The sequence below is a fragment of the Sitophilus oryzae genome, unplaced genomic scaffold, assembly GCF_002938485.1.
Source record: "Sitophilus oryzae breed Bouriz unplaced genomic scaffold, Soryzae_2.0 scaffold_130_pilon_pilon, whole genome shotgun sequence".
NCBI lineage: Eukaryota > Metazoa > Arthropoda > Insecta > Coleoptera > Curculionidae > Sitophilus > Sitophilus oryzae.
This window is the reverse complement of record NW_022145960.1, coordinates 1255844-1268098: the sequence shown is the minus strand read 5'-3', so window position 1 is coordinate 1268098 and position 12255 is coordinate 1255844. Positions and strand designations below refer to the sequence as shown.

General features: G+C 33.3%; 1 protein-coding gene across 1 annotated transcript in view; it reads right to left on the bottom strand.

The window, feature by feature from the left end:
- Positions 1-303: 303 nt before the first annotated feature.
- LOC115874975 overlaps positions 304-12255 on the bottom strand; it is a 35415-nt gene continuing 23463 nt past the window's right edge. Inside the window, exons 8-9 of the mRNA XM_030890284.1 lie at positions 7208-7355; positions 304-616 (exon numbers count right to left, since the gene is read on the bottom strand). Of these exons, the coding sequence (XP_030746144.1) occupies positions 496-616; positions 7208-7355 (269 nt within the window). The 3' untranslated portion in view covers positions 304-495. The remainder of the gene's footprint in view (positions 617-7207; positions 7356-12255) is intronic.

Sequence of the window (12255 nt, the reverse complement as noted above, 5' to 3'; positions counted from 1 at the left end):
ACTCTAGAGAAAAACTGACTACGCCACTGGATTGTGCATAAAAAAGTGGCTTAAAAACGTTTTGGGCAATTTTCCAAATGGTAAAAAATTCAAAAAGACCCCGTATCTCAGTTGGCAGTGAAAATATCAACAGGCGGTTTACGCCATTAAACGTGTCTCAGAAATCGAGCCCATGACATCTATGTCGGTTTTGCTCTATCTTGTCAGGAAATATGTTTTCTCTGTTAAAACAGACCAATTTCGACCACCCTATACAGGAGGAAACCGGTAGAAATTGGTGGATTAACATATTTTAGAGTAAAATAATTTTAAGTCATACGTTTATTTAACATTAAGTAGGAAGAAATACTTACACATTTTCGTATAATTTTTACATATTGAACTAAAGAACATTTTCAGTGTTAGTGATATTTTTTATATATAATATCAAGTAGACAAGCCACAATCAAAATTTTAGGATTATAATATTGTATTATTTTTCCATCTAATTATGAGTTATTTGCAAGCTTTAATTGAAGCACTTTTAAAGTTTGCCAACAACGTATCAATTTGAATGTCTGGAGCGCATGTCTCTTTTACAGTTTTTGTCAAGCAATCAGCAAAATCCGATGTACTCCTAAAAAGTAAATTTTATCGATAGAAATAATATACAGTGTTCGGCAATAGTGCGTCGGGCATTTGTAGCTCCTAGAATAAAAAGGATATGACTATAGTTCGATAATTTAAGACATATCAATAAATAAATAAAAAATATATATTTTTCAGCCTTTCTTAAAATAAATATTAAAAATTCGAGAACTGTTCTGAAATCAAAACTATCTTATGTATTTACTTTAGTCTGTACTTACTTTGCTATAAATATGGTAGTTGTAAATCATATAGGATGTTCAAAATTCTACGCCAAACTTTCTAAAATATTGTTAAAGTCAAGGTGTATTACTGGTTGCATAACTGCATTACTGCTACATGCAACCAGAAAGTAAAAGAAAATTACAGAATTCTTTAGAAAATTCCAGAAACCATCGCCAGGGGGTATATAAGGCCCGCGCTTTGACAGTTGGAGCAGTCTGAAGCATATACGTATTATTTACAAATATACTCAGCCTAATCTCCAAAAAGTGAAGCCCAAACAGTGAAAGAACAATATGGAATTCTGCATAAGTCTATTTCACCCGGATATTCATTTAACTGCGCATGCCTCACCTGAAGAAGTTTTTATTGGTCGATGTTTTTAAAGGGAAGTGTTCACCTAACCTTCAATTTTATTTATATTTTTATTATTTTTCCAAACCAAACCAAACCAAACACATTATCATGGAGTTGGAAAAATATCAAAAAATAGTTGGAAACAATAAACTAAACAAAATCACTCTTTTACGCGCACAAATAAAAAGTAATCCAAACAGAACTAAAACAACAATCAATCGGAGTTTGGCGCAATCGCAGTTCAATCCGTATCCGGGTGAAATAGACTTATGCAGTTTTAATATGGAGCTGGGTTATGTTGTCTTTTTCTTACGGCACAGAAATTGCACACGGGGTTAAATAGGGAACCCTGAGTATATTTGTAAATAATACGTATATGGTCTGAAGATAGTCTGAAGTCTGAAGTTTGATAATACCGCGAAATACCGTTAGAGTAATAGTAGTTGCATAAATTGTGTTGTAAATAGTATAAGTTGTGTGTACAGAGTGAGACAAATAAATTCGTTAAGTATTTTATCGTGAGTTTAAATAGTGGACCCACGGAATCCGTAACAATTGGTGTCGGAAGTGCGATTTAAGTGGATTTTGAAGATTTTACACCGGATTGGAGAATTTTATGGTTGGAACGAGAGAACAAGCGAAGAAAATGGAGGAAGTAAGCAAATTATTGGGCGATTTTATGGAGAATATGAGAAGAGGGAAAGCAGAAGAAAAAGAAGAGAAAATTACGCCGTCAAGAAGAACAGGACCGGCTTGACAAAATTTTTGAAGATTTGAAAATTCAACGACAACTAGAAAAACAAGAAGAACAAGAAAGACTACGTAAAGATAAGGAAGAGGAAAAATTACAACGACAACAAGAAAAACAAGAAGAACAGGACCGGCTTGAGAAAAATTTAGGCAATTTAGAAATCCGTCAGAAGAATGAATGGATGGAAATTTTAGAAGATATAGAGACGCACCGCCAGAAAGAAAGACAAGAAGATCAAAACCGTCTTAAGAAGAACTTTGAAGAACTAGAAAGAAGGCAAGAAATCCACCTTCAAGAAGCCGTAGAAGATCTGGAGGAACGCCTTCAGCAGAAAATGGAAAAATTAGAGATGGACCTAACCAAGACCAAGGTACAAGTAAGGACACCTGGCGTTCCTGGAACTGCGAACCTTAAGGCCCCGACCTACGATGGACAAACGACCTGGACGATGTACCACCGCCAGTTTGAAGGACAACGGATGGACCGACCAGGAGAAAGCAGCGGCACTTGTCATCGCGCTGCGTGGCCCTGCTCTGGAACTGCTGCAAACTATTCCTGCAGCCCAACAGCAGGAATACCAAACTTTGGTAGCTGCACTGGACAGAAGATATGGCGATCAACATCGACGTCAACTTTACCAGGCCCAGATCAAGACACGCCTGCAGAGGTCCGGAGAGAGTCTGCAGGAATTCGAAGCAGACTTACATCGGCTGGTACACCTGGCATATCCAGAAGCACCGGAAGGATTTAGGGAGGAACTCGCTGCTCAGTGCTTTATCAGCGGACTGAGGGACAACGAATTACAGAGGGCGCTGCAAATATCGCGATTTTCTACCAGCAGCGAAGTACTTGTCAGGGCGCTGGAAATAGAAGCTGCATTTAGCGCCATTCCTAAACTGAAGATAGGCTCGGTAACGGTTGAGGAACAGCCAAAGAGTTCTCACATACGTTTGGAGGAGATGTTTAATAAACTATGTGAGTTACTAGTGAACAAGAGAGTCAACAACACCCAGACAGAGAACTAGAGAAGATCCCAGGATATTAGGTGCTATATATGTGGAAGGAATGGCCATATCCAACGGGATTGTCGCATCCAAATGCCATTCCGTTCATCATTAAGAGAACATCGGCATATCGGAAGATCCCAGGACATAAGTTGCTATAGATGTGGCAGGAATAGCCACATCAAACGGGATTGCCGCGTTGAAATGCGATTCCGTTTACCCTTCAGAGAACATAGGCACCAGGAAATTAATACCAACGGGCGAGTATTGGCTGAAGAAAACAGAGACCCTAGGATGTTTTTCATTAGGAGTCTAGGAAAAACCGCTGTCAGTTTGGTGATCAACGGGAAGGTCAATGGTAGAAGAATTCGAATGACTGTGGACACAGGCGCTATGGTATCGTTGGTGAGGACTAACTCAGTGCAAGGATTGAAGATGATGCCTCTTAGAACAAGAGTGTATTTACGTACAGTTACGGGGGAAATTGCCGTTGTACGGGGAGAGGCTTTCATGGAACTGGAGTTAGGGAATTTGAAGTTTCGGCATAGCGTTTTAGTGGCAGACATTGAAGATGATTTTATCATGGGTATGGATGTGATCAGTCAACATGGTTTTTCGTTCGATCACCATAGAAACATCCTGAAAATCGGAAATGAGGAATTTTCTGTATCTAAAGAGAAGAGACCAGGAAATATGGAAGCAAGATCAGCGGAAATTGTGATGATACCTGGTGATGCCAAGAAGACTGTGTTCGGGAAAATGGAGAAAACCCCTGAGTGCCGTGTAGGACGGGTACAAATTATCGACAACGAGCCAGATCGACGACGAGCTACCTTGGGCAAGAAAATGAAACATCGCGAAAACACTATCAGAGTAAGGAATTTTAAACTAAGAACTGACGAACAATGGACGACGTTACAATTGAGGAAAGATCAAATGGAAGATCCAGACATCGGAGCAATACTACGGCTCAAGGAAGGTAACGGCGAGAGACCACCGTGCCAGTATATTGCGGACAGAGGGCTGGTTTCCAAAGCTCTCTGGGCTCAGTAGAATTCACTGGTGATTGAGAATGGATTGTTAAAGCGCACGTGGGAAAGTGCGGATGGCAGGACAGTAACAACTCAGTTACTGGTACCAAGAAAAAAAGTTACCCAGGTATTGGAAGAAATTGACGGTGGTAAAACTGGAGCCCATCTTGGGGTAAACAAGACCCTGAGCAAGCTGAGAGACCGTTTTTACTGGGTGGGTTATTGTGAAGATGTTAAGAAATGGTGTCAACGTTGTAAGATTTGCGCTGCTAGACAAGGACCAAGTACTCGATCTGGAGGAAAAATGGAACAAGATAACGTTGGACTGTCGTTCGAAAGAATCGTTAGGAAGGAAAGATTACTGGACGTTCATAAGGCCGTTAGAAGTAAGATTGAGCCAGCCAGTGACCGGATAAAAGCTTGTTACGACCTCAGAGCTAATTCTACGGGATTTCAACAGGACGATAGGGTTGTTTCATAGGTTGTTTCATGTTTCAAAATATTGTTCTGCAAAAAATTGCTGTCATAAATGTGGCGAGGAACACGAGATGAAAAACTGTAATAGTGACATTTTTAATTGCCCAAATTGCACAAAGATGCAACTAGCTGAGAGAAGTCATTCAGCAAGAGATATAGATTGCCCTGTTTATCAAAGGAAATTATTAAGATATAGAAATACTATTAATTACGAACCTTTAAACTAAAATCAGAGTCAAAACCAACATCAGTTATGCATGTCAGCATCGCGAAATACAACTTTTATAGGACAACACTAACACCTAGCAAACAAAATAACTTCGCAACTTCAATAAGAGAATATAAAACCAATGAAAATGAAACCGAAAAAAAATTAGCTTTATTCATCAAAATGTCCGATCCATTGGAAATTCTGTTGATCTAATTGAAGATTTTGAACATCAAAGTTGTAAATTCTTATGTATTAGTGAACATTGGAAAACTGATGACCAGCTATCAGATTTTACGATTTGTGATTTTAACTTAGCTGCTAAATATTGTCGTGAAGAAGGAGAACATGGTGGAGTGGCGGTATATGTGCATAAGGAGATAAACTGTAAACCTAGAAAAAAATTTACTAATCTATCGGTGAGTAAAGTTTTTGAATGTGCAGTGGCAGAGTGCTCAATTGGGAAAAAACAGATTATTGTTGCTGGCGTATATCATCCGCCTAATGCTAGTCTTAAAGTATTTTTCGAGAAAATGGACAAACTTTTATCATCGGTATTTATCGAAAATAAAATAGTGTTAATTGAGGTGACTTTAATATAGAAATGAAAGATGATAATGTCAATAAGTTCGACATGATCGCGTTACTAAGTTCTTTTAGGTTTGTTCATACTATCTCGGACTATACTAGAGTCACCTCTCAGACCAAAAGTTGTATCGATAACATTTTTGTAAATTTTAAAAATGATTTTGCAGTAGTTTTATACAGTAACATTTCAGATCACTCAGCTCTTCAGATCACTCAATTTCTTTTTCATTAAAAAATAAAACAAAGCCAATTCTTCTTCACACAGAAGATTTTTTAATGAAACTAATATACATATCTTTTTACAAAGCATTCATTATTACATGCATTACAAGTGAAACATGGGAAAATGTACTGTGTATTAGTAGGCCTAATGTAAATGAACAGTGGACGGTCTTTTCTTAATTCTTTTTTACACTTGTTCTATGAAGCATTCCCACTTAAATTAGTCAACAAAAAATATAAATCCAAACTGAATATACAAAAAGATAAAAACTTGACAGAATGTAAAGATAGATTGGACACATTGTTAGTTCTTAGTAAGAAAGATATTAAATATAGAGACCTATACAACTCCACAAAGAGAGAATATAATAATTTGTTAATCAAGGCTAAATCACAAGTATAAGAGAGTAGAATAAGGAACTCCGATAATAAAAGCAAATCCATGTGGTCTATATGCAATGAAATATCTAATAAAAAGGATAGTCCTGAATGCTTGATAGCTGGAAATCCAATCACTATAGCCGAAGAATATAATAATTATTTGATAGGTATAATACCAGATCTCTTACAGAACCTACCACAATCTGAATTTAATTTTGACATCCAAGCAAATGACAGGTCAATATACTTAATTACGATTTATCGAAAAAGACTCTAAAATAGTTGGTTGTGTAGCGTGCGGTAGATCTCGGCAAAAATTGAGTGAAATAATGGAACAACTTTTCGCTAGTAAGTGACTATATAATATACATACGTGTAGTAAACCGATCGTTTATGAAATTCACTTAAATTAACTAAATTATATATTTTTCTTGCATTTCAGCTTTTATTTATTACTTGTCAAAGATTAGATGTCAAAGAATTTAGATACGTCAATTTGACTTACCTGCTTCAGTAGCGTATCGAATGTTTGTGTTAATAAATACTTATTATAACTTATCTATTTTTATTAGAATTATATATTTTGATAACAATTTTAATAACTACCAACATTTATTCACAACGTAAAATAAAACAACAAATTATTGAGTCTACCCCACGTCTACCCTACATCATAGTTTTACATTTTTTAAATAAAATTAGAACGACACTGATAAACCGGAATTTAAGTCGGCCATATTTGAGGCCCATCGCGGTGTACCTAAGATTTTTGATATGCTCCTTCCTTAGTCTTCTTATTCAAAGATCCCAATCCACTCAAACTTTTTTGAGCCACCCTGTAGAAATTAAAACTCTTTCCTGAAATACAACCTAGTACATACCTACTTTAGGTTTGCACTTAACAAAATTCCCAAGTTTTTTATTCTAGGAACTACAGATTGTCGACGCACTATTGCCGGACTCTGTATATTATATTTTTTAAAAAATATATTGTTTAATGGATATCCGGGCACGAAGGTAACAAGGGCAACGTCATTTATAAGTTCAGACCATAATTTTATTAACTAAAGAATATCGACTCCAAACTGCACTCTGTGAAGCCACTGAAATGGGTATATAAATCTTCTGAAGGAAATTGCTTATGTCGCTCAGTTAGGCGTGCTCAGGCGTAGTGCGCAAGCGTGGATTTTGAATTATCGATCGGATAACTAGACCAATAAGAGACTAGACACTAGCATTAGCCATGCATCAGCCAGCGGTTCATTCGTACGGCTTCGTACAGCTTCGTTTGTATCGGTACAGCTATATTGAATTATCTACTAATTTGATGAATACTTACTGACATATTTCATTCTTCGTTGGTACCTTAAAGGTCGCAAAATCACTTAAAATAAATCCTTGCATACTCTTACAATGGGCTAATTTCTTCTCGGCATGTTCGTATTTTAGCCTCTGAAGGCAATAAATTATACCATTGTCTGGTGATACTAGAAAATAATTTTAAATAAGGAATAATAAATATTTACAACACATAAATGTCTAGAAACCGTTTACATTACATATTTCTATTGAAACACATCATAGACATGCATCGCTAATTTTTTACTTTACAACTGTGTAATAATACAGGGTGGCGTACCTCATTCGCCTCCGTAGATTATACGAAAACGAAAAGATGTAGAAACAAAATATTTTATGGGTATATGTGGGAAGGCAATGTGCATAATTTAAAATCATTTTGAAATGTACAGGGTGTGTCAGAACTAAAATCTATACCAAAGTTATATTTTTCTTTTATGGAACACCCGGTATTTTATTTCATTTTTGCATTCTTGGACATAAAATAAGATATTTATTATGAGAGTTTAATATGTCTAAAAGCTTTACTTTTTGAGATATTTAAAGATATTTAAATATGCATACTATAATAAAAAAGTTTGTCAACACCTTGTACAGGGTGAGTCAACGATAGAGTAAAGTCCATTATCTCATTTGTTTCAAGGTTTACAAAAAAATGTTTAATATAAAAGTTATAGGGATGGTTAAGATACACATTTTAAAATTATTATAGAGTATACAAGTTGCTTCAAAAAAGTGTGGCGGCTATAACATATGTTTTTTAAATGCAACACTATATTTTTTATTTTATTTTTAGATTCTGCGTAAAATTCCATAACTTTTTTATATATAATATTATATACCTAAAATTATTAGTTTTTGTAATATTTCAATTTATTTAAACAAATGTTAAATTGCAGTGTGGTAAAAAATTGTCAGAGGTGCCATTGTTTCTGAAGTTAGAGTACCAAAATTTGGTAGGAGAGTTTTATAGAGATGAAAAAAAAGATATATGTAAAGATATTTTAGTTAAATGATGGGTGTTCAAACAGGGTGTGAACACCCTGTGATAACAGGGTGTTCAAAATATATTTATGAATTTCAACTACTTAAAATTAAAAAATCTCAAATTTTTTAAATGGGACACCCTATATATTATCATTTTTTCTGATAGATTTGACAAAACTCTTCAACTTTTATTAAGTATGTCATATCCCTATTTTAATAGTTTGCAATTTATTCCCATTTTTTCTATTTTTACCCATATTTTTAATACAATTACCCTATAAAATCATAGTTGCCATGACAAAACAAAACTATATATTACTTACCTTTAACAAGTAGCTTCATAATTAGTTACAATTGCTGGTATTAGTTAAAGTTAATTAACTTTACTCAAATAAACTAAATCGCAGAAGTGAATTTCTTGGTGTATTTCTATATTATGAAAGATGACACTTGGGATTTTTTGTCGGGGCGAATAGCCACAGATTAGGGTAATATTAGATTTCCTAATTGCTAAAGACTACTGATATATGAATTTTCTTCGACATACAGTATAGTTTTTTTCTCGTAGTAATTCTGATTTATAATTCATTTGGTAAAGCCAATATTACTAGTGCCACGAAACCGCCCCATTACACACTGAAGATGTTTTCTGGATAATATACATCTATTCTTATAGTAGTTAGCAAAGTACTATATAATAAATAGTACTGAACCAAAAAATATGGTTTTCTAAGCTTGTCCGTGTCTATCATTCACATTGACTAATTCATTTCAAGAAAATCTGTTATCTCTACTATTTATACTTATTACAACAAATTAAACTAAAATTCAAATTTTGTTCTTAACTTGCTTAACAGACATGAAATTGTCATAATTATTACTTTTTGTCATGGCAACTATGATGTTATAGAGCAATTGTATTAAAAATATGGGTAAAAATAGAAAAAATAGGAATTAATCGCAAACTAATAAAAATAGGTATATGACATTCTTAACAAAAGTTGAAGAGTTTGGTAAAATCTATAAGAAAAAATGATAATATATAGGGTGTACCATTTAAAAAAATTGAAATTCCTTAATTTTAATTAGTTGAAATTCCTAAATATATTTTGATCACCCTGTAACATCTAACTAAAATATCTTTACATAGGTCTTTTTCTATATCTCTATAAAATTTTCCTACCAAATTTTAGTTGTCCAACTTCAGAATCAATGTCATCATTGACAATTTTTTAACCCACTGCAATCTAACATTTGTTTAAACAAATTTAAATATAACAAAAACTATTTTTAGGTATAACATTATATATAAAATAAAATTATATAAAGATTCTTGCCACTTAACTGCTAATATAGAAATTTAATTCTACGCTCTAACCGATACTTTCTGACAAGTCGGAATTAACTATCTCTGCGCTGGTGGTTGTCATTTTGTGGATCTCCCAAGCTCACCTGATGATGGAGTAGGGCTCCGAAACCGGTAGTGAGAGCAGGTTGATCGGCATTATGACAAACACAGCGTAGAATTAAATTTATATATTAGCAGTTAAGTGGCAAGAATCTTTATATAATTTTATTATATACCTCTACTGCAAGAAATTTGTTTTCTATTTTATTATATATAAAAAAGTAATGGAATTTTACGCAGAATCTAAAAATAAAATAAAAAATAGAATGTTGCATTTAAAAAAACTTATGTTATATTCGCCACACTTTTTTGAAGCACCCTGTATACTGTATAATAATTTTAAAATGTGTATCTTAACCATCACTATAACTTTTATATTTAATATTTTTTTGTAAACCTCGAAACAAATGAGATAATGGACTTTACTCTATCGTTGACTCACCCTATACATACATTACTTTTCGGAATTAATTCTTGTGCTGACTTTCAAGCCAAAGAAATAAACTTTACTAAAAAACTTGATTCCTTCCTTAAATGTATACAGGGGTATCAAAAATTGCTGGTCTATTTTAAATATTTATTTTACATAAAAGCTTTGTTATTTCAAATGTAACACTATGTATTTTTTTAAATAAGTCGAAGCAGATTTGAATGCTCTTTCAAACTATATTAGGGTTTCCTATACCAATCTGGTTCAGATTTTGAATTAAAAGCGATTTTTTAATAAAATTGTAATCAAGATGGCTGGTGTCGCCATGGCAATTTTCTAGTGACACTTAGTATCTATTTTCAAAATCGACATTAGTTTATGGACTTTATTTAAATTTATAACAGGTTATTTTTATGTAATTTACCTACAATAAGGTTAACAAGTATTTATTATTTTATCAAGGACAATGAAGCAGTATCTGCTAGCGGAAGGAATGGATATGTTACTAGTGATTTTATTTTGTGAGGTTAAAGATATCCAAATAGGAATTTTCTTTACAAGCGTTTCTTTGAAAAACTACTTTTTCTATTTCGCAGAGCTGATAGTGTGGTGTATGAAAAACCTATTCGGCAGAAACCTGGAAGCGAAGAAAATGAATTTGCCTTAATTGGTTCTTTTATAGAAAATCCAATATATCTACAAGTCATCGTATTATAAATCAAACTACTTCTTTATTTTTCTTGATAAAATAATAAATACTTACTTATTAAACTATTGTAGGTAAATTAAATAAAAGTAAACTGTTAGAAATTTAAATAAAGTCCATAAACTAATGTCGATTTTGAAAATAGCTAACTGTCACTAGCAAATTGCCATGGCGAACCAAATCTTGATTACCATTTTATTGAAAAATCGTTTTTTATTCAAGATCTGAGCCAGATAGGTATAGGAAACCCTAATATAGTTTGAAAGAGAATTTAAATCTGTGTCACATAGTGTTGTATTTGAAATAACGAAGTTTTAATGTAAAATAAATGTTTAAAATAGACCAGCAGTTTTGACCCTGTATACATTTAAGAAAACAATAAACATTTTTAGTAAAGTTTATTTCTCTGGCGTCAAAGTCAGCACAAGAATTAACTCTGAAAAGTAATGTACAAGGTGTTGACAAACTTTTTTATTATAGCATGCATATTTAAATCTTAATTTAAATATCTCACGCACACACAAAAACCAAAGCATTTAAACATATTAAACCCTTATATTAAATACCTTATTTTATGCCCAAGAATCCAAATATGAAATAAAATACCGGGTGTTCTATAAGAAAAAATGTAACTTTGGTATGGATCTTAGTTCTGACACACCCTGTACATTTGAAAATAATTTTAAATTATGCACCTCATTCGCCTCGGTTGATTGTACGAAAACGGAAAGATGTAGAAACATTTTTTTTGTGAGTATATGTAGAGACATATACTCACAAAAAAAATGTTTCTACATCTTTCCGTTGAGGCGAATGAGGTGCGCTACCCTGTATATACCTTACACCCAATTACCACAAATTACCTATAACAGATGCGAAAGAAAGCGACTGCTTCGGAAACCGCTCGGCAAACCCCACACGCCTATTGAGTGGTGTAAATACACCAGTCGTTTAGTCCGGAAACCTATGCTGTGTCGTATTCGCTTGCTGGAATGACATAGTGCGTGGTTATATGTTTCTTTTTAAAAACGGGTGTAGGATTTTTGTTGAACTTTTGAACTGTTATTTCTCAGTTTTGGTAATTTGTATATCTTATTTAAAATGGGATACAAATGTGTTTATTTATAAGGAAAAAAAAGATATTTATAGTATAAAAAATTAATTTATTTAACAAAATTTAATTAAAAATGTGACAAAATAGTACCTTTCTATTGGTTCTATCGGACTTTTTTCGACTATATAAATCTTTATTTGTAAACTTTAATACATCAAATATTTTCAATCTAATAAATCATTTAATGATGTAAATAAGAGGAAATTTCTCACATGGGTGGTCAAATTCTATAGTTTTCATTATATCAAACAGCCTCTGAGAAATGTTTTCAACTCAAAATGCCTTTAATTATGTTTGACTACATCAATTAAAAGGGTCTTCAAATACATCAATGTGATATTTGTCTAAAATTTGCAAAAGAATCCGAATCTCTGGATAACTCG